This window comes from Rhinolophus hipposideros (assembly GCF_964194185.1).
Source record: "Rhinolophus hipposideros genome assembly, chromosome: 16".
Classification (NCBI taxonomy): Eukaryota; Metazoa; Chordata; class Mammalia; order Chiroptera; family Rhinolophidae; genus Rhinolophus; species Rhinolophus hipposideros.
The window spans coordinates 51,745,443-51,772,989 of NC_138062.1; the positions used below are offsets into that span (position 1 = coordinate 51,745,443).

At 35.2% G+C, this 27,547-nt stretch overlaps 1 protein-coding gene across 2 annotated transcripts in view; it reads left to right on the plus strand.

The window, feature by feature from the left end:
- Positions 1–27,547, plus strand: part of MARCHF1 (membrane associated ring-CH-type finger 1) — a 656,198-nt gene that overhangs the window by 362,102 nt on the left and 266,549 nt on the right. Inside the window, exon 5 of one of the 2 annotated variants that reach the window (XM_081077612.1) lies at positions 16,521–16,669. The exons of the other annotated variant lie outside the window; for it this stretch is intronic. Coding sequence (XP_080933738.1) covers positions 16,559–16,669 — 111 coding nt within the window. The 5' untranslated portion in view covers positions 16,521–16,558. The remainder of the gene's footprint in view (positions 1–16,520; positions 16,670–27,547) is intronic. 2 annotated transcript variants of the gene reach the window in all.

Here is a 27,547-nt window from a genome sequence, read left to right on the forward strand (position 1 = left end):
TTATATGCACATGAAGTCAAAATTTCCAAAGGATATTCATAAATTTTGTTGTATATAAAACGAACTTCATATCTTTCTGGTTAAATTATAAAATTCAGGGTGTGTGTGAATTTCACCACCCCCACCCCCATACATTTGGATTCATTTCAGGAGAAATAGGTGGAAATTTTTTTAAAAAAAGAACAAAGTGTCCCAAGGATAAGTATACAAATTGCAGCCGTTTTCTGAGAATTTCAGTACTCCAATGCTCCTATTTGCCTAAAAATGTATTTTTTAGAAATCTTTGTAAACTAAGTTTAAGTGCTACCTCAGTGGTATATAATTGCACTAAGAATATAGCTAGGCTCTTAAAGAAAATCTCCAATGAATATTAAATATCAACATTTCTCCCTGAATATTTTCTCAACATCAGTCCATATCTAGTATATGCCTGTGGACACACAATTTTATATTAATAGTGTTGATTGAATTTTTACACTTGATTTTCTGTTACTACAAAAAAAGTACACATTATAGCTAGCAGGTTATACTTCATCAAAAAATCACATGGGAGTGGGACCCACAATGCAATACTCCTATTTTGTGGCCCACTAATGAAAAATTGCAGTCACTTGGGTAAGCCTTTTTTCATGCATCTTTGGGCCTTACAGTATTTGGTGTGCAGAGGTAACTACAGGACTACCATACAAGCTATTAAAATAGTACAGTACTTCTCCAGTTGGGAAATAAATACAGATCTTAGCTTTCTGAGACTCTTCTTTTCTGGCTGTCCTAGCATCTCTAGTAATCTGACAACCCAAAGTGTATTACCTGTTGCAATTGGTAGTGCCCATACCCTACTGGTTATTAAATACTTTAAATGAAATCCATAAGTGAAATATGGATTATTTGTTTTGGCATCAACACTTCTTGAATGCAGGTGACTTGTTGATCATATTTGTCTTTTACTTAAAGATACAACATTACTGTGATATAACCTCTTCTGATGTAAAAGTAAAGCTGTTACCTATCACACTACCTATTTATTGTATAAAAGGCAAGGATATTTTCAAAATACTTCTTATATCACATAATTCTTTCCTGAGATCTTTTGACTTTGATCAACTGTCCCAGCAGTCTGCTTTCATCTTCTGTTAGGGGTACAGGTTTGCCATCTTTCAAGGGTCTATTTGTATAGATTTAAATGGTTTTAAGTGTTCTTTGGCATTTCATTTTGATCAAGTGTTGTCTTTGTCTTCCCTTTGGGTAAGCAATCAAGTTAGTGTCCACTTTAAGGTGATACAGTTGCTCAAACATCTCCATGACAAATGGATTGTCCAAAATAATGCAAGATACCTGGTTATTTTGAATTAGAATTCAAAATGTCACTTATACTGACATATTTAGAATTTAGTTCCATTAACTATGTCTAGTGAAACATCCAACTGCATCTACTGGTTGATATTATTGGATTACTTCTCCTAAGTTTTTTTTTTTCTTTTTTTTCTTTTAAGCATCTTTGTTTCAAATACTTTAAGCTGCTTCTTGACTAAATTAATTAAAAACACACTCCAGTATCAAATATCCTTCCTTGGCTAAAGCCCTCAATTGTTTTGAACATTATAGATCATGAAATTAGTCATTTTAATACACTGTCTAAAACAAATTTTTCCTGAAATTTGATTTTGGATTACTCATTAACTAGTAGTTCTGGACTCAAACATTAACAAATGAAGATGTATTGTACAGAGAACTACACAGTGAAGGAATTATCATAAAGCTTTATATAAAATAAATGAAGATACCAAATGCACACTTTTTGACATTTTATGTCTGGTTTTGTAGGGTCAGATACATATTTTAACATAATAAACCAAATGTGATATATTTATTTTAAAATGTTTGTCATTCTACCTTTTACTTTTCTATTCCTTTTACTATGAAGTCCTGCAGAGGGCAAAGATATATTTAAAGTTCTCTGAATGAGCCCACACAGCACAATGAACAAGAAGTTATTTAACAATACAGTTTTGATATTGGGAGAGATACTATTAGGCATAACACCACTCAGATATTAATCCCACTATAACAATTTGTTATATATACCTAAACAATTTGTTTATTTTCCTCAATCAGATCTTTTACTAAACACTCTGCATTGTGTCAGACCATATAAAAAACAATGTATTTTTGTACTAACTCTTCAAATATGTGAATGAGAGTCCTACCATTATACTTAAAAAGATACTTTGTTTCTCACATATGAAAACCCATGATTTATTTTTCATTGATTTCTTTATTCAGTTTCAAGCCATCTTAATCTTCTGAACTATAATGGGAAAAGCACCATCTCCAGACTGGCTGTTGTTTTTAATTCATCCCGTTTTTTCTCACTATAATGTTGGGTAAATGTGACCATGCAATCAGGGAGGAAATGTGTACCTCAGACTTTTTTGTCATACAAGTTAATTAATTTTAGATTATTTTTCCCTTCTGCAGTATGTAAAACACTATTCATAATATACCAACAAACAAAGACAAACAAAAGAAAAAACTTGGGTACTAGGCAATAAGTCTGCTCTATTTTGTCCATATCCTAAATATATTTGGACAATGGCAAGGGTAATGGAAAATGGGACTCCTTTGAATGTAAATCTTTTCAAATGAAAAATGTTTGTGACACATCTTAATTACAATACACATCTAATTGGAGCAATTAGACACTTGGAATATAATATAGAATTTAGAAAAATTCTATATAGAAAATCAAAAAACCCATTATGAGTCCTTATTTTTTCCCTTGTATTATCTTATGTTTTTGTATACTTGAATTCCATGGAAATCCTGGTTAGCCAGAAAATCAACTGTTAATGTGAAATGTTATGTATTGGACCTTTGACTGAGTAACTAAATTGATTTCCAAATGCCTAGAACAAGACCAATATTTAAGTATGTAAATTTCTTGGGTTTCACATTTCTCTCATATTCAAAGACAGTCTTGGGAGAGTTCAGAATTTTGCAGATGCCAGTTTCCCATATTATTTTCATCAGTCTGCTTCCATGTTAACTAAGATATTAGATTAAGGTTTTAGTATACACTGGGGCATGGACAATATATGTTAATGAACAAAGAGTCTTGATTTTTAACAGTATGAAATCTGGACAATGTAGTATATAATAAACTTATCTCAGTCATGAAGTGATTCATAAGTATGGCTACATAATGTTGTACAATATAAACATCAATTTGACATTAATAGCCTTAATATTTTCTTATCTTAAAAAGACTTTTATCTTATCTTGAAAAGAGTTATTTAATAGACAAACTACTCAAAAATGCTCTCCCCCTTGGATTTTTCTGTCCCTCCTGGCTTGTCTGACAGAAACCATATAGAGATAATTTTTACCTGTAGCAACTTATAATATGTAATTTGTGTTTTTATTTGACGGTAAATTCTAGGGTCAAAGAAAGCAAGAGGTTAATGACCCTGAGGCAGATTTTACACCGGTTTTGGAATTGTAGCCTCTCAAGTCAGGGCTTCATTTCTGCAATTTACTGAAAGTGCAAAATTGAGTCTGCTCATCGTCTGAGCAAATCAGTTGGGTTGCTCTTGTTATTGGGACTTACCATTGCCAAAGGTCACGAAGTATCTTTATAACAAAGAAGGCCTGGTTAAGTTTACATTCAAGTTATCACTGGTCTAGATTATGGTTAAGGTAATATAGCATTATTCTTCAGTATTACTTGACTCAGTCGTGTAGTCCCCAAACTATACCATTCATTTCTGCTTTTCTCCTGCTTCCCTAGATTTGTTTTTCCTTTTCTGCAGCAACCTTGATCCTTCTACACTACTTTGGACAATTCTTGTACAGTATGAATTAAATTGTAAGTAGCTCATTAGCATATTATAAAGGATTTGTTAAAGGTTACTAAAAAATGGGTAGTCAGGAATGGCAGCAGGGCATAGTGTTGTATTAGAGCTTTCTGTCTATTTCACATGATGCTATTTATATTTTCTGGAAAAACATTCTCTGAGGTTGAATTCTGCTTTCTTGTGATCATAGGCCATCTTTGAAGGGGTATAAAGTCCACCAAAATCACTTTTTTATTTTATTTTGTCAAAAACAAAGTTTCCTTTCCTTATCATGAATTAACTTTTTTCTTCACGATGAAACAGAATACATTTCAAATGTCAAATTTATCTTCAGGTGGAACTTCACAGATGCTGTTTTAAAAGTTACTATTCACATATCCAGATTTAGCTCTTATGGAATCAGTTCCAAATTAAACATTTGTTTACATATATATGTATATTAATTCCTCTTTTGTGATAAAATTAGTGGCATTAGAACTCTGCAAATGCTGAATAATGTTAATGCACGCAAATTAAGTTTTTTCTCTTTTAGCATCAACTGTTGAATAGTTTTCACAATATAATTTATATTCAATGGTTTGGTACTAACATCATTTGTCATTAAATTGGTGTTCAGTTTTTGTCATTTCTCACAAAATGACCCTGGCTTTTTATGATTTTAATTTTAACTCACATTTTTATAGTATTCTTATACATTTTGTATGTAGGCAGTGTTAAAAGAGGGTTTAGCATTGGGTGGTAAGTTTTGCTTTTCATTAATATATGGAAACTAGGATTTGTTTGTTTGTTTGTTTTTTCCACTCTAAATTTCTTCTTCCTGTTTAAATATGCACTGAACATTATTGAGTATCTGCTGGGGGCTGTGAGGGTTTGTGGTCTTGGAAGTATGAGAGACTCTTTTGAAAATACACTCATCCCTTTCTTAGAGAACTTCCAATATCAGTGGAGAGGCACACAGGGAACAAATAATGATACAATGCAAAAGACATTCTGATGGTGAAGAAAGTAAACTACCAATTTCTTGTAGACAAGGAAGCAGTTAAGTAACCAGGTGATGTATTGCAGAGTTATTGATGAAGTAGTCTAGTATAAGCAGCATGGAAAAAGCACAGGGCAGGGAAGAGACATCACAGGGAGATGAATACAGAAGAGGAGATTGCAAGCAGATGTACCAGAAGGATTGGCTTCTCAGAAATAAAATAATTGTTAAGTAATTTCTTGAAAGTTAGTATACCTTTTATCACTTTTAATTGTGGATACTGGTTTATAAACAGTTAAACTGTGATCTTAAAACTTGGATATTACTGAGTATTTGTGTGAGTATTTTTGGAGTTTGGACAAAGTAAGTTCTGGGAATGGCAAATCGTAGCTTGTGGCAAATAAGTTTTAGTATAAAAAAATATTGGTAGTGTTTGAATTATTGGTCAATTCAAGTGTCCGTGATAAAAGGAGATTGACTATGCAGTAACATATTCATCATATTGTTGCCACTGAAATGTAAATTTGATTAGGTCATACACAATAATTTTAATATTAAAATAAGTACATTCTGCTGTATTATGGATAGTATTGTGTGTTCATTTAACCTCATTTGTGGAAGAAAATTCACAAATAGGTTTCCATTTATTTAGTATTGCAATATTTTGTTTAAAAAACAACATGGAGGGATCTTCAGATTATCATGCTAAGTGAAATAAATCAGACAGGAAAAGTCGAGAGCCATATGATTTCACTACGTGGTATATAAAACTGAAACCAACAAAAGAACAAGACAAGCAAATGAGAAACAAAATCTCATAGACACAGACAATAGTTTAGTGGTTACCAGAGGGTAAATGGGGAGGGGGCTGGTAGATGAGGGTAAAGGGGATCAAATATATGGTGGCGGAAGGAGAACTGACTCTGGGTAGTGAACACACAATGGGATTTATAGATGATGTAATACAGAATTGTACACCTAAAATCTACGTAACTTTACTGACAATTGTCACCCCAATAAACTTTAATTAAAAAAAAAACTTACGCTTATCATGATTATTAATAGTTATTTAAAAACTTGAAATTATATGGCAAGTTTAAACAGCAAAATGTTAGAACTCTATCTCCTTTTATTTATCCATTTTATGTAAGTATCACAATTGGAGACTAGATGGAGAAGAAAGTGGGAGATTCATTATGAGTGAGCATTGAGTTTATTGATTCTTGGTATATATTTGCAGTTAAGAAATGCGTTAAGCTGAAAGTAACATTTGTAACTTGCAAAAAAAGTTTGAGTGAACTATAATACAAAGATATATTTAGAACATTGGGTTAAAAGTAGGCAAAATACGAACATCAATGGTTGATGATATTCAAACATCAACAAAATATTTAGGATTACACTAAAAATGTAAAATATGTATGTTAGAAACATTAGAAAATATTAGGTTGGTGCAAAAGTAATTGCGGTTTTTGCATTTTTTTAACCTTTTAAACCGCAATTACTTTTGCACCAACCTAGTAATATTAAATTATATTGTTAATTGACTTCTAGTTCATTAGAGGTCAACATAAAGAGGAAAATATAACCTTTTTCTAAGAATTACAGTGTCAAAAAGATAAAAATCTCTTTTGGATTATAAGAAATTTAGTAGAAATTTCAGCTAGTCATACTGGAAAGGAAAGGAACAGAGGTCCACAGTCCCTTAGCATGGACAAGATACAGGGAAAGTTGTATATGATTTTTTTAATCTTAAGGGTTTTGTGAAACTTACAGAAAGAAACTACATTCATATAAATAATAAAAGTCCCCAAAATAAGCCTAGAAATTTAGGAAAATCTGTATTTACATGCTCATACTTTTTTTTTTTATATGTTAGCTATTCAGAATTTCAAACTTATATTAAATAATGAATTAACCAGCTGTTACAGTTTTAAGTGGGTTCATGAAAGGTGATTAAAATATTTGATGTGAAACATTCAGTCGTATCTCTCCATTATAAAGACTTATGCCTTTCAGAAACTTACCCTGAGAGTAATGAGTAACACAGTTCATCTCGAAATCCTCTCAAAGAGCCAGGGAGTTAGAAAGGAATCTAACCTTCTTGGAAGCCATGTTTTCATGCTCAATGTAGATGGTTAAAAACTATATATTTGAACATTTTAGGCAAAATATCTAGATGTTGTAAGGACTTGCAAGATGTGTGATATCAATCTCTGGAATGACTTACAAAGTTGTTATAATCACAAATACACATGGCAATGCATTTTCTCAATAAATCTGTGTTTTAAATACACTTATTATTAAGTCAATGGCTTGCTAAACTTTTAACGATAAAAAGATATTTTAACACTTGAAAAAGTTAGAAACCAGTATTATGCTCAAACACGTTTAAGTGTGTTCATAAATCTACTCAAGATATGCTAATTTCTTTTATTTTTTCCTTGTTACACACACTTTCATGCCCTAGATAAATGGAATTCAAAAGGAAGTGGATATGTCTGGTGCACATAGCAAAATGTTATCTTCAAAGGCATTGTATTAATTTCTATGAGTTTCATTCTTTCACTATATTCTCTCATTTTTAAGAGAGATGGGGGTACAAGTTAGGCTATTTTTAGCCCAGTGATAACTATTTTGTTTGGAACTTTGAGGAAAATCAATTTGTCACTTTTGAATCCCAAACAAATAATACATATGTTTCTGCCAGTCTCTTGTAGTTATCTATTTCTCATGAGAAAGTAAAAATAACTCCAGTCAAAATTTCTAACTCATCTACAGTCTTTCTCTGTAATAAGTGCCTGAACCATATAATTTAGAACAATTTGTTAGAATCATTACATCATTAGCCTTTGCATATGTGCACTTTTCAACTGGCTATTGATTAGAACTGTGTATTGAAATGTAGTTTTCACAGACCTGAAAAATAGAATCCACATTTTATTTTTTAAAATAAGCTTTTTGTTTCATAATAGTTTTAGGTTTACAGAAAAAATGTGAACATAACACAAAAAGTTCCCATATATTCTGTACCCAGTTTTCCGTGTTATTAAGATCTTATATTAGTATGGTACATTTGTTACAATTAGTGAACCAATACTAATACGTTAAAATTAGCTAAAGTCTGTGCTTTGTTCAGATTTCCTTTATTTTTACCTAATGTCATTTTTTTGGCATCACATTCAAGATACATTACATTTAATGTCTCCTTAGGCTCCTCTCGGCTAACCGTTTCCCAGACTTGCCTTGTTTGATGACCTTGACAGTTTTGAGGATTATTGTTCTGGGCTTATGCAGAATCTTCCTCAACTGAGATTTTTCTGATATACATTTTTTCTCATTGTTAGACTGGGGTTATGGGTTTTTTGGGAGGAGACCCCAGTGGGAAAATACCATTTTTATCACATCTAAAAAGAGTACATACTATCAACATGACTTATCACTGTTAGTGTTGACCTTAATAACCCACCTAAGGTGGGGTTTGTCAGGTTTCTCCACTGTAAAGTTATTCCTGTTATTCATCCTTCTATATTGTGCTCTTTGGAAGGAAGTTACTATATACACTCTTAATGAAGTGGGGAGTTATGCTCCTCAGCCTTTGAGGGTGGACTATCTACATAAATTATTTAGAATTCTGCGTGAGGTGAGGGAGTTCTCTGTTCTCCATTTATTTCTTCATTCTATCATTTATTTATATCAGTATAAACACATGGATATTTATTTTATGCGTAGGGTTATAATCTAATACTACTTTATTTTGTTGTTCAAATTATTCCAGCTTTGGCTTCAGCTCATTTGGCTCCTGTATCCTTTTGGCATATACCCATAATTGTACTTAGTTTATTTGTTTTGTTTGTCAACATTTCCTTACCTTCTGACACTACAAGTTTATCCAGCTCATCTTGTATGTTTCCTCTCCCAGTACTGGAATCAGCCATTTCTCCAAGCAGCTCTGCTTCCTTCTATTGGAGAATAGTAGTAGAAACCAAAATCTGGGCACTAGGTATATTTATTGCTCCTGCGGTATCATTGTTTCTGGGCTGTGTGAACTGACAGAAAAAGGATGTACGTGTGTGTGTGTGTGTGCGTGTGTGTGTGAGGTGTGTATCTGTGTATGTACACATGGTTATAAATATTTCTATATGTAATCATATGTATCTTTATTAAGCTAACCGTGAGTTTATACTGATGTCTCCAACTCTAATCGTACTGATGTCTCTATCTCTAATTCCACATGGCATGCACGTGCCTGCTCCCTGTGCTTGTCTGTAACCTCCCACTCCAACACTGAGAAACCTGGCCCGCACTATCTGCCAACCACTTACTAATTGTTCAAGTTCAGTGTGTGTGTACCACCGTATTAGAAGTGTTAACCCGTACCTCTGCCGGGAACAATTTTAATAACTAGAGCACGGTGCCTGTGTACAATGTTTGTTTGCTTTCATCTGACAGACTCCACTCATTTCTAAAGTTATTTAGATCAGCACGTTTCCCTCTTTAGTGAGGTTGTTCCATACATTTGTAACGTATGTAGATTGTGTCTTTCTCATTCTATCTTGGGATTCCCTGACCTCTTAAGTAATATGTTGTAATTTGCTCACATTTCAAAGTTTGCCCTTTGTGCTGTGACGTTCGATAGGTTAGGTTTGTGCAGATGTGTGGTCTAGTGTCTTCATCATTACAGTGTCACGTAAAATAGTCCACTGCCCTATCACGAAACGTTTTACTGTTGCTATCGTTTTGCTTTTTCTAGAATGGCGTATAATTGGAAGCATACATAAACAAGCCCTTTTCAGATCTGCTCCGTTAACATGGCAATATGCATTTAAGAGTCATGCATGCTTTTTGTGTGGCTTAATAACTCATTTCTTTGTATTTCCGAATAGTATGTCGTCATGTGGCTGCGCCACCATTTGTTTATCCATTCATCGATTAAAGGATATATTAGTTGCTTTCAGGTTTTAGCAATTACAAGCAAAGCGACTGTAAACGTTTGTGTACAGGTTTTTGTGGACACAGAGTTCTCAAGTCAGCTGGGTAACTAGTTACAAGTATAATTGCTGGACTCTATCATAAGACTAATGTTATCTTTGTAACTTTGTATCTTTGTAAGAAACTACCAAATTCTTTAACAAAGTGGCTGTACTGTTGTGCTTTCCCACCTGCCATGTATGAGACTCCCTGCTGAGTCACATCCTTGCCAGTATCTGGTATTATCAGGTTGTTGGGTTTGAGCCATTCTAATAGAGCTGCAGTGGTATCTCATTGTTTTAATTTGCAATTTCCTAATGACATAGGATGATGAGTAACTTTCATATGTTTATTTGCCATCTGTAGATCCTCTTGGTGACATGTCTGTTCAGATTGTTTGCCCATCTTTTATTGGGGTGTTTTTTTCCTTAATTTTGAGTGTTAAGAGTTCTTTGTGTATGTTAGGTACAAGTCCTTTATCTGATAGGCATTTTTCAATGTTATCTCCCTGACTTTTCATTCTGTTATAAGTCTTTTACAAAGTAGAATATTAAGCATTTAGTAAATTCTAACTTGCCAATGTTTTTCCTTTCATGGATTGTCATTTTATTGTAGTATCTAACAATTCATTGCTGAGTGTAAAGTCACCCACATTTTTCCCTTTGTTTTCTTCCAGAGGTTTTATAGCTTTGCATTTAAATTAGGTCCACTTTGAATAAGTACAAAAAGTACAACAGAAAAGTACAACAGAGGGAAAGCATAATTTTGTAACTAAATCTAAGTCTTTTAATGGGCCTCTGTTCCTGGGCTGTGGCCTTCACAAGTGTGTCTTAGCTTCTCCTCCCCACCTTAAGTGAGGCAAGAAGGCTGGAAAGTCCCGGAGCAGGACAAATGCCCTTCATCCAGGTAGGTTAATAAGACCGCTGGGATATTTTCTCTGTAGAGTAGTTCTTTGTTATTTTTCATGATGATTACTCTTCCCTTCTCCCTACTAGTGCCACATGATATCTTGCTCTGCTATTCATCATGAGATGTACATACGTTTCCTGTTGGTAAAACCCAGGGAAGTGCGGAGCTCTCAGTAAGAATGCAGCCTCCAGGATCTCATTCCCAAGGGAGGTCAAATTGTGCCTCCAATAATATATCAAAATTACTGCAGCTTCTCTCCATGTATTCTGAAAGTGACCATGTTTCTCTGTATTCACCTGTCTCTCCATATTTTGGGGTGGTGGGTTTGTTTTACGACCTCATTCTCTGATGATTCCAAGAAAAATCATTGATTTTCAGTTTGCTAAGCTTTATCTTTTGATAAGGATGGGGGTGATGATTTCCAGACTTTTTACATGTCAGAGATAAAACTGGAAGTCCCTCCCATTTCATGTTTTATGCCTAAAATATTGGTCCAACGTGTGTGCTGAGTGTTGAGCTAGCATGACCCATTTCATGAAAAAGCTTTACAGTCATCACTAAAGAACAACTCCCCCACCTCTGGTGTGGGTATTTATGTGTGATTTTCTCTTCATTGACTGAGTCACTTCCCTTAGTATTTTCAGACTGGAGGAGTCACTGTTATTGTAGTTTTCCCAAAGTTGCCTCCCGGAAGCTGCTTTTTCTCCTGTTTCTAACAGTGTTTAGTGTTATGGCTCCTATTGGCACCAAAACTATTTTTTCCAAAATAGCTTCTCTCTCTACACTGCCTCAACAGAGGAGGGATTGAGAGCCCTCCTGCCTTTTGTTGTACCGTTTCTTTATTCACCCCCAGGTCTCCCCACAAGGCTGGGATAACTTAGACTTTACAGAAAGATTTGTGCTTCTAAAAGGAATTGCAAGGTGGAGGGAGAATTTTTAAGAAGAGAACTGTATACTAAAAATATGTCTGCTATAGACCAAGAAAAGGTACTGAAGAATTTAAACCTTCACTATGCGTCATGCTATGGTTGTTCCCATTTCCTAACTTTACTCAAAGAAGAACTCTTTTTTTATCATTCATTTTATTATCAACAATTATTTATCGCTCTTCTGTGTCAGTGAGTGTTCCATATCCTAGAATACAGCTATGAACCTCTCTTTCCATTTGAGAAACCTCACATCCTACTTATAGAAACCAGAAGGCCCTCAGGACACATCTCCATTTCATAGCAGTAAATTTAACAAATATACTGATCTGGTCTAAAGGGTTCCAAAATTCATCCCCAGCAGGTAGTCCTTGGTAGTCTTTAGCACTTCCAAGTCTGCAGAAACAATTCCTAGTTGTGTGTGAGTACTTCACAACATCCACACAGAGTTCCAGAGTAGCAGTTGGTGTGAATTTTGGGCATGCATGTTCTAGTTTTCTGAATATCTAGGGAGTACTCTTAGAACACACGCACACACACACACACACACACACACACACACCCCTCTCCAAGGAACAAATATTAATTTTCAGAGAGATGCAGTTAAATGAGGAAAGGAAGCATATTCCTAACTGTTCCTTCCTTCTCTTATTTGCAAGTTGTTTCTTTGAAAATGGAAATTGAACTTCATTATTATTCTGGAGGAAGAAAGTGTTCAATAGTTGAGATGTATTTCTTAGTGACACTACGCTCAAGAAATATATAGCCAAATCCATCAAATTTTCAAGTGAAAAACCCTTTCACATTTTTGGACAAGGACTATTTATAAGACTCAAGTTTGAGGATGGTTGTATGAGAGGAGGTGTGTGCTTGTGGGGAGGGCTTTCTCAGGTACATGTATGTGGTGAAGCGGGGAAGCATTTGGCCCACCCCTTAACTGTACCTTACTGGATATGATATGGAATGGGCAAATTTTAGGAAGGAAATAGTTGAGGAGATGGAGAAGCAACATAGAGGCAGGGGATTGCATTTTTTTTTTTCTATGGGGGAAAAAGTTCCTATTTTAAGATTAAATTGCATTAGACTAGGGTCCAATAAGGCAAGAGTAATAAGCTTCACTTGGAGAAATCAGCTAGGCTGTCTTTCTGCCGTGTTGTACAGCTCCAGGTGCATAGTTTACGTGGCGTTTTATATGAAGAACATCTCTTGGAGCTCTGCGCTATTTACATGGATTACAATGTGAATGACGCCCCCTGGAGTTGTGCAATACAGCTGGTGGTGGCAGAAGCCTTTGGAATAGTAATACTTGTCATGTAAATTATTTGTAATTCTATTTTCTTTGGAAAGTCATCCAAAATCAACCTCTCCTTCAGCTGATACAAAGTCAACCATCTTTTCTCAAAGTTTTCATAGTACTTACGCATTGCACTGCTATCAAAGTTGGTCTACTTGTCAGTTTCCCTATTATGTCTGAGCTCTGGATCTCTTTCATCCCTGCACCAGTACTTCCAAGCACAGTGTCTGGCACAAAGGAAGCATTCAGTGTTCTGAATTAAAAATAAATTATCCTCCACGAGGCATACCCCATTGCTTTGCAATTTTTTCTTCATAATTTTAATTTGTTATCAATTTAGTTCACAGAGAATGCACTGTGCTCCTATTTATTAAATTAAATATCTGCTTGAAGTAGCATATTAAAAATTAAGCTTAGTTAAATCTCAATTTCCTGTAATCATTAAATAAGTTGCTCATTGCTGCATCTCATATTAGTTTGGTTCAATGGTTAGATAGCAATTAACATGAATGCTTAATGACCACTTTCCTCTTCTGATATAATACTAATGATACTTACAGTTTAAAGTGCTTTAGGGTTAATTATAAATTCTCATAATTTGCCTACCCTTTGCTGACGGACCGTACATTCTTACACGTAAGAATATGATGAGTACTCCAGACCTGTGTAGGAAGAATGCTGGTCTGCAGAGGCTCAACAGTCAATAATTATTAACCTTTTAGTTATCTCAAATCACCTAAACTATTTCTGGAATCCTTACTTTATCATTAGTGATGCAAAAAAAGATTTCTTTGTAATATGACCTGAACTCTGACTGTTTTGTGATAACATAAAAGAAGGTATTATCTTGAACAACCATCACAGTCTCTTACCCATAGGGATTTATGGGATAAGGCAGTAAATCTCTCTTTTTCCCTAACTCCTTTGTTTTCAATTTGCCTATACCCATGCTGCTTCTTTAGAGGCCATTTGAACATTGGTTTCTTCCAGATAAAATTTTTTTTATTGTAAGGTAACTGGCTGGTAATGTCAGTGGGTGCCTATGATACAGAGCAAGTCATTAGACAAAATTCCTCTCTTACAATATGATGTGAATGTGTTGATGTAACAATATAACCATCATAGGTCTTTTTTATATTCTTATATATTATTCATGCATATATTGAAAGCTGAACTGAAGCTGTGTAGATTCCTTTTACCATTTCATACATTTAACTTTCTTTGTAAATATTCCTATGAATATGTCCAAGTTCAGTTATAAGCTTTCCAATCTTCAAGGCCATAGCCTTGTACTGTGATTCTTTTCTGTTTTCCCACAACAGAGAGTACAATGTCCATAGTGAATATTCAGTGATTATTATGAATCATTATTAGGTTAAAAAAGTATATATTTTAACTTGTTGAATTATTTAGCAGGTCTAATCATTCTAGAATTAAAATAACAACTGTTACATGCGAAATAGAATTAGAATACAGTTGACATTTTATTGTACTACCTTAGTAGGTATAGCCAAAATTTTAATAGCTCTTCTCATGATGACTTGTTGATAGCAATTCAACAAAACAGTTCAAAGAAGCGATTTGCACAAGCCAAGTTCAGGGAAGATATCTAAGATGAAAAGAAGCAGGCAGTCACCTTGGAGTTGAGCAAATAAATTTACAAATGGAAACAGAGTCAGAATGATCCTAGTTGGTTTTGGTGTTTAAAATTCTCTAGAACATTGCAACGAATCCAACTCAAATAAAAAATGAAAGTAATCTTCCTCTTTTGACTCTTCCCTACCTACTTCAGTACCTGTATAGTATAGTAGGAGCTCAATAAAAAATTATGGGTTAATGTTGACCGAATAAGAAGGAACATAACTGTGACCAGCACCGCTCCCACCACAGAAGCATGCTGCAAATGAAATGAAACTGTTTTATGTAATCTCAGAAACTTAATAAGAAATACAAAGTTGGCTGCCTTTAAGAACATATCCCAGAATGGGTACTAATGATATCATAACGTCATGGGCTACTTTATTATGCATGAATTCAAGATTTTATTATAAGTACTAAAGTGATATTTAATTATAGAGTGAAAATTTAAAAAAACATGGCAGATGACTTACAAGTAGAACATTTGTTTATACATGATTAAACGTTTTTGGTCATTATGTATCATTGCACTTCTTGCCTTTGAATAAAGATACTAATTTTCATTTACTTTTAGCACACTTCAAGAAATGTAATTTAAAGCTGATGAATAACCAAGATACTGTGCTGGAAAATGCAGAAATATTTACTTTTTGTTGAGTACAAATTAGTTGGATAGGCAGATTTTGTATAACATAGACAAGAATTTTCAATAAAATCTTAAGCAATGTGTTGGAAATGGCAAGTGTTAATAATTTGTTGCTCATTCAAACAATTGTTTTCAAGCTCCCTAACCATTTCCCTGTATCTCAAATGAATGATTCACTCATATTAGATGTTCATTCTTATTAAGAAATCCATTCCTTTGAGTATCTTAGACTTAACGTTTTTTAAAAATATATAACTTCCCTATTTACATTGTTCAGATCCATTTAACTTGAGTATTTTGTCATTTAGGATAATAACTCATCAATCTGTTAGTGCAACCTTTATGTTACTTTTCTTAGTGCTATGAAATGTGCTATTTTGAATCCCTGAAATGTTATAAACTACCAGATTGCTAATTGCTTTGGATGCTGTGAAAAATAATTACTCCACATTATTTTTGATATTTAGTTGACACTGTAATGCATTTAACTAAAGACCTGCAATAAACTATTTCTAATTACTGAGGGTGGTGAAGTGGAAAAGTAGGCTATAAAACTTTAAAAGGGAAAGAATGTTTTCTCCATTATGTTAAAAGTCATTGTTGATACAACTTTTTCAAAGACAAAAAAAGAAAAGTTCCCCCACATGGGAAATTCTGGAAAGCTAGAAGGAGTTGTGGAAAATTTTTACTCGTGCGATAGTAACGATATTTTTTAAAAATATTACTTTTGAATAGATTGTACTGGTGCTAGATGTCATATACTAAATTTACCAAGCTTGCACTAAAATTTCTCCTTTAGTGGGCAGAACTTTCCAAGGGAGATAATCATTCCATTGGTAGAATGAGTAATCCCTGTCAGTGGCCTGTGTTCAATTTCTTCTGCATCTGTAGGGGCAATCAGCTGAAAATCTATGACAAATTTTAGATGTCATTGGAATATGTAATTATATCAGCATCTGGGTCTGTTCTTAGCTCCCAAGTGAAGAACTTCATGTTATAAACTGATCCCTGAAAGTAATACTTAGAACCTGATGCAAGGAATTTCCACCATCTAGAAGTGTCACAAATTGGGGTATAAAAGTTGTTCGGCTCTTTGAATAGATGTGTACTGTTTTCATTCCCTGTGGCTCTGGGATATTATTGATAATCGGCATATTCTTTTCCTTCCCATAATTCCTGGGTAAAACACAATGTCTCCATTGGTATTTCATTAATTTGCTTATTTAATTTCAATTATGTACATTTTCCAAAAGTAGACAACTAATAAGAGTGACCTGTTTCAGGGAATGTAAATTATTTTCAGAATTTCAGAAATTGAAAAGGGATAAGAGGAAGGAGAAAATGCTGGGCTGGTGTGAAGCGATAGCCCGTAACCCTCACAGAATCCCAAACAACACGCGAACACCCGAGATCTCAGGGGATTTGGCTGATGCCTCACAAACCTCCACATTGGTGAGTGAAAAGTTATTTTACCTCAAAATAGCTTGTATGTAAATGGAATGCAAAGGAAATGAAGAGAGGGATGACTTTCTAAGTAAGCATTATTCTTGTTTACAATAGTATTCGCACTTGTATTATGTTCATATAGATTCAGTTTAGTTAACGACTATTCGTAGATATGTCTTAATGCCATATAATATCAGAGTTTACTTCAGATTAAACAACAATTTATTTTTCTCTCTATGTCTTTGCCCTTGCTTTATGTTGGGGACCTTAAAGAGATATTTAAAGTTCATATCTTGAGTTCTGTACTTGTGTAATGGAGTAAGTGGAGCAAAACAAGTACAGAATTATTCAAAAACAATGATAATCAGAACATACCTTCTGTATTTTTTAACATATATTCTAAAAATGTCTGCAAAAAGGATTCAAAAATTATAATTTTCAAATTTTCAGTCAAATAATTGCAAAAATGATTTGAAGACAAGATAATGACATACTCTATGTTTTGTTGTCCGCTTTAAGTTCAAATGCTTGACTTTAACTAGCCATTATTTCCCAGTGATTGAGAAAAGAGAACTCATTAGCAAAAGGAGTTTTTTATGCTCTTCATTTAGATTTTGGCTGCAACATTCTTCATTTTAAGGAAGGAAAATTCCATCTAATTTCTGCACTTTAGTTTGACATATTAGATATATTTTAATTATTGTTTTACCATTTTATAAGAACACGTGTTTTCATTAGCCTTGATTTTATTAGTTGATGAATGCATAATTGAATATGAGAAAATATTTTAGGGTTTTTAAACTTTTTATTTATTTACTTATTTATTTTTACTTTTGCGTTACTTGATAATTTCTATTATTTTATGTAGAAATAATGATCTTGAATAAACATTATTGAGTGGATATCAAGAGAAACCATCCGAAGGAATAGACTTTCTGTTGACAAAACATAGAAGTGGGAATTTTGCTTAAATTTTATCACCTTAGATTGTGGGGAGGGTATGGAGAAATGTGAGCAATATGACTAAAAAGTCAAAGTTCTAGGGAATAAAATCTTTGAAATGTCATCTGCACTGCTTTATCTCTAATATCACCTTTTGTAAATTATTATTTTCAATAAAACTGCTTGGCATGGGTTAACACCACTTCAACACGTATTACACAATATTTATTCATAAAGCTGCACTTTGTCATGTGTCATGCAGTAGCTAATTTTTAAATAAAAGAAGTTACTACTGTGCTTTCATAAGAGTGGCTTTAATGCTTAATTCCAATTTCATAGAAATGCAGATCAAAATCTTGAGCCAACAATTGTTCTGGCTTTCTCTTACAATTGGGTAACCTAATATTAGCTTTATTTTACAGGTGTGTACAAACTGTGGTCCAAAAAAATTAATTGACTTTACAAGTGTCACTTAGCTAGTAAATGAAAAAGGATTACAGGAAGCTAGTCTTCTCAAGGCAAGGCTTTTTCTACTATACGTCCTGTCTCACTCTCTTGATGACATTTTCTTCTTCAAATACTTTCTGTAAAAAGAAAAAGATGGTAGATGTCATCAAAATGGCGGCATGAGGTGAGCCTCTGTAAACTCCCTTGGAATTTACAACTAATCAAATAACAATAACTCCACAAAGGACTCCCTGAACAGCAGACAGGCAAGATGAAGAGGCCCACTACTGAATTCACCTAAAGGTGGGAGAATTGCGTGAGCAGGGGAGGAGGGAAGGGAGAAGTGAGGAGACGGAGCCACGCGGGCGCAAGACACAGACCTAGCTCAGTGCTCCGATCTCGCTGCATCCCGGAACTACCGCAGATGCAGGAGAAGGAAGAACTCGGACTGCTAGGGCTCTGCTTATGGCCCACAGGGCTGAGGGGGCAGCATATAACACGGCTGAACCCAACGCTCACGGCAGAGACCTCGGAGAAAAGACTGAGGGAAGAAGGCTGAAAACGGTGGTTTAAGACCTCACTGCTGAGCAGAGAACGGAAGCCTTAGGCACTGAGACTAGATGCCCCCTCCCTACTCTCCCAGAGCTCGCCCCACCCCCACCTGCCTGGTGCTAGAAGACGAATAGTAGCAGTGTCAGATCTAAAGAACAGAATATTTGCTGTTCTGAGAACTGTGGACCGCAGACACAGATTCGCAGCCCAACTAGTTCCGGCAAAGGGGAGGGAGCTGTGGAAGCGGGACTGGCTGTGGTGGTGGTCGCCGCCAATGCTCTGGGCCACCTCTCACAACTCACACCGCCCCTGACCCCACCTATCTGGGCAGATTCCTGCAGGAGTAAACAGAGCTGCTGAAACATACAGGCTCTGAATATGGTGCAGAAAGAGCTTTGGAACTTCAAAAGCTCTCTGCATCCCCACAGGGATGTGACGCCCTATGACCCAGGTGAACTGTTAACAGAGGAGAAGCCCATCTCCCAGGGAATTCCCCAATTGTGTGAGAAGCTGGAGTAGTGCAGAGAAAACATAGCACTACTGTGTGAGAGAGGAAAAAAAAGGCTGCAGTCGGAGAGAAAATAAAACATTCTACCAACAAGTATTGGCAAACAAAAGAAAGATCTCTTCCTATCAACCTGTTGCAGAAGCCACTCCCATAGACATCTAGGAAGAGAAATAATAAATCAGTAATTGCCCTGAATAACCAAGTCAACAAGACAGCTCAGAAAGAAAGTGAAAATTCTCCAAAAAAGGAACTTAGAAATATGGAAATATGTGACTTAAATGACAGAGAATTCAAGATTGCAGTTCTGAAAAAACTCAACGAGATGCAAGACAACACACAAAGGCAATTTAATGAACTCACAAACTCAATCAAAAAACAACATGAGCATTTTACAAAAGAGATTGAAATTTTAAAAAAGAACCAAATGGAATTTCTGGAAATTAAGAACTCGATAGAATAAATTAAGAATGAAATAACCAGCTTAGGTAGTAGAGTTGACCAGATGAAGGAAAGAATCAGTGACATCGAAGATAGAACCTGGAAATGACATGGATGGAAGAAGAAATAGACTTGAGACTTAAAAGAAATGAAAGAACTCTACAAGAACTTTCTGACTCTATCAGAAAGAGCAATATAAGAATAATGGGCATACCAGAATGAGAAGAAAGAGAGAAGGGAACAGAGAATATATTCAAACAAATTGTTGATGAGAACTTTCCAAACTTGTGGACAGAACTGGATCCTCGAATCCAAGAAGCAAATAGAACACCTAATTACCTTAATCCCAACAGGCCTTCTCCAAGGCACATTGCATTGAAACTGTCTAAAATCAATGACAAAGAGAATTCTCAAGGCAGCCAGGGAAAACAAGACGGTAACCTACAAAGAAGAGCCCATTTGATTATCATCAGATTTTTCTTCAGAAACTCTACAAGCCAGGAGGGAGTGGAACCAAATATTCAAACTATTGAAAAAGAGAAATTATGAGCCAAGAATAATATATCCAGCAAAGATATTTTTTAAATATAAATGAGGAATAAAGACATTTCCAGACACACAGAAGCTGAGGGAATTTTCTAATACACGACCTGCACTACAAAAAATACTAAAGGAGGCTATTCGACCACCATCAACAGGGACAATTTGTGGCAGCATAAAAAGGGGGAGATTAAAGGCCTGAACCGGAATATGGGAATAGAGAAAGTAAGCGCGCTGAAAAAAATGGAATACTCTAAATATCAAACTTTCTTTTACATAAACTTAAGGGTAACCACTCAAAAAAAAAAAAAAACCCAGAACTGAAACATATACTGTAATAAAGAAGAAACAGAGGGAAATATCATAGAATACCACCACACCAAAATAGCAGACAACAACAAAAAGGCAAAGAAACAACGGAGACACAACCAAACCAGAAAACTAAAGATAGAATGACAGGAAATCCTCACATGTCAATAATCACCCTAAATGTAAATGAACTGAACTCACCAATCAAAAGGCACAGAGTAGCAGACTGGATCAAAAAACTAAACCCAACCATATGCTATCTCCAAAAGACACATCTCAGCTACAAGGACAAGCATAGACTCAAAGTGAAAGGGTGGAAATTGACATTCCAAGCAAATGGTACCCAGAGAAAATCAGGTGTAGCTATAATGGTATCAGATGAAACAGACTTCAGGGTGAAAAAGATAACAAGAGACAAAGATGGACATTTCATAATGGTAAAGGGGACTATACAACAAGAAGACATAACAGTCATCAATATTTATGCCCCCAATCAGGGAGCACCAAAATATAGCAAGCAACTACTAACAGAACTAAAGGGAGAAATTGACCAAAACACAATTATACTAGGGGACTTAAATATATCATTGACAGCTATGGATAGATCATCCAAACAGAAAATAAATAACGAAATAGCAGCCCTAAATGATACATTAGATGAAATGGACATCATTGACATTTATGGAGCACTTCATCCTAAAACATCAGACTTTACACTCTTTTCTAATATACATGGAATATTCTCAAGGATAGACCATATATTGGGACATAAAATCAGCCTCAGCAAATTTAAGAAGACTGAAATCATACCAAGCATATTCTCTGATCACAAGGCTTTGAAATTGGATATCAACTGTGAAAAGAAAGCAGGAAAAAACACAAATACATGGAGATTAAACAACATACTTTTAAAGAATGACTGGGTCAAAGAAGAAATTAGAGGAGAGATCAAAAGATACATAGAAACAAATGACAATGAAAATACATCCTACCAAAATTTGGGGGATGCAGCAAAAGCAGTTTTAAGAGGGAAATTTATATCATTACAGGCCTATCTGAAGAAATAAGAAAAATCCCAAATAAATAACCTCATGTTACACCTTAAAGAACTAGAAAAAGAAGAACAAGTGAAACCCAAGGTCAGCAGAAGAAAGGATATAACAAAAATCAGAGCATAACTAAATGAAATAGAGAACAAAAAGACAATAGAAAAAATTAATGTGACAAAGAGCTGGTTCTTTAAAAAGATTAACAAAATCAACAAACCCTTGGCTAGACTCATTAAGATAAAAAGAGAGAAGACACTGATTAACAAAATCAGAAATGAAAAAGGGGAATTTATCATGGACACCACAGAAATACAAAGGATCATCCAAGAATACTATGAAGGACTATATGTCACCAAATTCAATAAACTAGAAGAAATGGACAAGTTCTTAGAAACATATAGCCTTCCAGGGCTGAACCATGAAGAACTGGAAAATCTAAACAGACCGATCACCAGTAACGAAATTGAATCAGTCATCCAAAACCTTCCCAAAAGCAAAAGTCCGGGACCAGATGGCTTCTCTAGTGAATTCTACCAAACCTTCAAACAGGATCTAATACCAATCCTTCTCAAACTCTTCCAAAAAATTGAAGAAGAGACAGTACTCCCTAAGTCATTTTATGAGGCCAGCATTACCCTGATACCAAAACCTGGTAAGGACAACACAAAAAAAGAAAACAACAGACCAATATCTCTGAGGAATACAGATGCAAAAATCCTAAACAAAATTCTAGCAAATTGAATACAACAATGCATTAAAAAGATTATTCATCACGACGAAGTGGGGTTCATCCCCGAGGCACAAGGATGGTTCAACATCCGCAAATCCATCAATATGATACATCACATAAACAAAATAAAAAACAAAAATCATATGATTATATCAATTGATGCAGAAAAAGCATTTGATAAGATAGAACATCCATTTATGATTAAAACACTTAACAAAACAGGTATAGAAGGAAAATAACATAATAAAGGCCATCTATGACAAGCCCTCAGCTAATCTCATAATTAATGGTGAAAAACTGAAGCACTTTGCTCTACGTTCAGGAACACGACAGGACTGTCCCCTATCACCTCTGCTTTTCAACATAGTGTTGGAAGTCTTTGCCAGAGCCACCAGGCAAGAGAAAGAAATAAAAGGCATCCAAATTGGGAATGAAGAACTTAAATTATCACTCTTTGGAGATGACATGATGCTATATATAGAAAACCCTAAAGACTCCACCAAAAAGCTATTAGAAACAATCAGCGAATACAGTCAAGTTGCTGGCTACAAAATCAACGTACAAAAGTCCATTGTATTTCTATATACTAACAATGAAATCTCAGAAAAAGAAATACAAAAAACAATTCCCTTTGCAATTGCAGCAAAAAGAATAAAATACCTAGGAATAAACTTAACCAAGGATGTGAAGGACCTATATGCTGAAAAGTATAAGACATTTTTGAAAGAAATTGAAGAAGACACAAAGAAATGGAAAGACATTCCGTGCTCATGGATTGGAAGAATCAACATAGTTAAAATGGCCATATTACGCAAAGCAATATACAGATTTAATGCAATCCCCATCGAAATTCCAATGGCATTTTTAAAAGAAATAGAACAAAAAATCATCAGATATGTTTGAAACCACAAAAGACCCCAAATAGCCAAAGCAATCTTAAGAAAAAAGAACAATACTAGAGGAATCACACTCCCTGACTTAGCTTGTACTACAGGGCTACAATAATCAAAACAGCATGGTATTGGCATTAAAACACATAGACCAATGGAATAGAATTGAGAATGCAGAAATAAAACCTCATAAATATAGACAGATAATTTTTGACAAAGAAGCTAAAAACATACAATGGAGGAAAGACAGCCTCTTCAATAAATGGTGCTGGGAGAATTGGATAGCCACGTGCAAAAGAATGAAACTGTACTGCTATTTGTCACCATGCACCAAAATTAATTCAAAATGGATCAAAGACTTAAGCATAAGACCTGACAACAATAAACTGGATAGAAGAAAACATAGGTACTGAACTTATGGACCTTGGGTTCAAGGAGCATTTTATGAATTTGAATCCAAAGGCAGTGGAAGTAAAAGCTAAAATAAACGAATGGGACTCTATGAAACTTAAAAGCTTCTGCACAGCAAAAGAAACCATCAACAAAATAAGGAGGCAACCAACTGAATGGGAGAAGATTTTTGCAAACAGTGCCTCCTAGAAGGGGCTAATATCCAAAATATACAAGGAACTTATGAAGCTCAACAACAAAAAAACAACCCAATTGAAAAATGGGGAGAGGACCTGAAGAGACATTTCTCCAAAGAGGACATACAAATGGCAAATAAACATATGAAAAAATGCTCAACATCAGTAATCATCAGAGAAATGCAAATAAAAACCACAATGAGATATCACCTCACCCCTGTCAGAATGGCTGTCATCAATAAGACAAATAGTAACAAGTGTTGGAGAGGCTGTGGAGAAAAAGGAACCCTCATACACTGTTGGTGGGAATGCAGACTGGTGCAGCCGTTATGGAAGGCAGTGTGGAGGTTCCTCAAAAAATTACGAATAGAATTACCATATGACCCAGCAATCCCTCTCCTGGGTATCTACCAAAAAAATCTGAAAACATTTATCCATAAAGACACGTGTGCTCCAATGTTCATTGCAGCTTTGTTTACGGTGGTCAAGACATGGAAACAACCAAAATGTCCTTCGATAGATGAATTGATAAAGAAGTTGTGGTATACATACACAATGGAATACTATTCGGCAGTAAGAACAGATGATATAGGAGCATTTGACAACATGGATGGATCTTGAGAGTATAATGCTAAGCGAAATAAGTCAGACAGAAAAAGGAGAGAACCCTATGATTTCACTGATATGTGGTATATAAACCAAAAACAACAAAAGAACAAGACAAACAAATGAGAAACAAGAACTCATAGACACAGACAATAGTTTAGTGGTTACCAGAGTGTAAGTGGGGGAGGGAGATGAGGGTAAGAGGGATCAAATATATGGTGATGGAAGGAGAACTGACTCTGGGTGGTGAACACACAATGGGATTTATAGATGATGTAATACAGAATTGTACACCTGAAATCTATGTAATTTCACTAACAATTGTCACCCCAATAAATTAAAAATAAAGGAAAAGACATCAAGTTACCAATTTAATTATATCCAGTCATTAATCTGTTAATATCTAATGCTATGTGATGGGATAAAATCTAGGCACTGTAACATAACTTCAAAATCTCAGTTTCTTAACATAGAAAAATCAAATATTTCATTCTTATGTCATGACCTGTTTGTCCTAGGCAGCTCTCTTTTGAGGTTTACTGTCAAATGATGATGCAAGGATAGAGACTCTTTTTGTTTTATGATGCTGCCTTCTTAAGCACGTGGCCTCTCATATCACTGAGGAAAAGGAAGAGACTACATGGTCCATTGTGCATGGGCTATTATGAAGCAGCATTGAATGTGTGGACATCCTTCCATCGGCCAGGACATAGTTTCATGGGCCCACTGTAGGAGGTGTGGGGACTCGTTAACATTAGGGATCTATGTTATCAGGAAAAGCAGGTGGAATTAGTGAGCACCTAGCCTCTCTTTGCCCTAGTCCTCATTTCTAGTCATCATATATTCATGTCATGTTTCCACTCTTTCATGAGGAAGGATCATTACATTCCAAGAAGGATAACTAAAAATTATTTCAGTCAGTCATGGATTCAGCTCACGTCCATGATTTCTGCTTATTCATTGTCCTCATCAAATAATGATGTTGGTGAATCATCTATGAATAAATTATCTGTATTTTGCAACCAGCTTTCAACGTGGATTTATACCCAATGTACCGGTAAGGAGTAGGAATAGGGAAACCACAATAAATACTCTTGCTTGGAAAAAGAAAGAATCAGATACACATGGAAATCAGAGGTGAAATTATACTAGACAGACATTATAAAGTCTCCCTAACCTGGATGTCAGGGAGGATACTTGAATAGGCTTTGTCCATCTCCCCTGTCCATGGTTCTTTTTAGCTTCTGGATATGCTCCCGGGAAGTTCTTTCTTTTCTATTATTCTCCTTGTCCATTTTTGACTGCCTCTTGAGGGTTGTGCTGCCTTAAATATTTTTTCCCATTGGGAAAAATGGGGCCAAGAGTTGTTTTAAGTCTTAAATATTTCAAGGCTCATATATCTGGGATCATGGTATTTTACTACTATGGTCTTCTGAAACATTCATAGGGTTCTGATCTATTTGCCTCCTGATAGTCCATTTGCCTAGGAAAGTTGTTTCTTGGGTGCCTTTGACTTCCTATTCTCCTGTGTCTCTCTCTCTCAAGAAGATATTGTCTTGAAAAACAGGCAGGAAGACCATGTCCTTAACCTGATGTTCTACCCGAATTACTTTGTTCAACTGAGTTTTACTTTAGCTCTAAATCTCATATTTGCCCTGAGTCACTTTATTCATATGTACATTTTTATTGGACCTTTGTTACTTAATGCTTGCACTGGTGTCGTGTCCCATCATTTGGGGTTTAGAAGAAGCCAGACATTTTGTCCAATAATCTCTGAAACTTCTGGATTCTCTCTTTCTCTGTCAGATCTTCTTCCACACCAGCTAATGAGTTTCTTAGCTCACATTTCTCTTGTAACACTTCACTGAATGTAGCCAGTAATAATCAACATACATTATTAAGTTTGTTTTTCAGTCTATGTTGAGTGTTGCCAGTCCCACAGGGGCCCACTGTCTGTTTCCCAAGTGAAATCAAACAGCAGTTTTACCAAGAGTTTTCCAATGCATCATGTAGCTAGATGGCTTTTTGACCTTTGAAATCCATTTCCTTGCTACCCGTGGTTCAACCATTAAACAAATGCCACCTATTTGAGATTTTTTTAATGGTAGCACAGGCTTTAGCTACCAATTTCTATATTTGAATAGTTAGAAAAGTTGGAGTACAGCCATGTAAGCAGAACCCAGTAATTTTAGCAGAGGATATAATATGAAAAATTATTTAATCTGCTGTTGCAAGACTGCAAAAATCAAAAGTCAAGAAGGTTCACAAGTTTACTGCTAGAAGTAACAACCATTCATACAGAGGAGTAACACAAGGAGGAAGCTTGAGTTATTCTAACCTCAAAGGCTGAAGGAAAAGCCCCTGAACTGCACCCCAGACTCTGAGGAGAGATCCTCCTCAGCTGTTGTAGTAAACTCTGAAGTTGATCCAGATTCCTGAAGGGAGTGCACTTCTCAGCCCTTATATATTCACGTGGGAGGAAGGGCACAGTGCAGTAAAGATATTAGGTTGGTGCAAAAATAATTGTGAATGATAAGATTTCTTTCTTCTTTATGGCTGCGTAATACTCCATTGTATAAATGATGAACGTCTAAGTATTACCTTGTTTTGTACACCTGAAACTAATAAATAAATAAATTAATTAAAAAAAATAATTGTGGTTTTTTGCAATTATTTTTAATCTTTTCAACCATAATTACTTTTGCACCAACCTAATAGTTCAAAGAGTGTGGGGGAAAAATGAGAAACTGTACCCACCTTCCACTATTGACTTAAAGAAGTGTTACTGGGATGGCACTAACAGAAACAGAGGGTAAGCAAGAAGCGAGCCCTTTCTTTCTCCTTCCATATTCTAGCTTCCTGTAGCACTGACATCGGCAGAATCTGACCAAGGGGTAAATGTCAAAGGAAAAATCTTGTTTGAAGGTTCCCAGATGCAGCATCTTAAAGCAGAACATACAAGAATGCATTTAGAGCTGAGTGACAGCAGCTTAGTCATGAGTATAAAAATTAAGAATAAGAGCTGTTATTAAAAAAAAAAAAAAAGAATAAGAGCTGTCACAACTAAACTCAGACGTTTCAAAAGCTTCATGTGACAGAGGTTTGTTTTTGCTCATGACTCAGTCCGATGCAGGACATTTGACTCTCCAACAATGAATGCAGGGATCCCTGCTCCCCCCATCTCATGGGACTACTGTCTTGTCTGAGTTTATCACGTAATGGAAAGAGAAGCAGTCGGTGATCATGGAGGTACCTGGTTAGGTTTGGAAGTGACGTGTTATCCCTT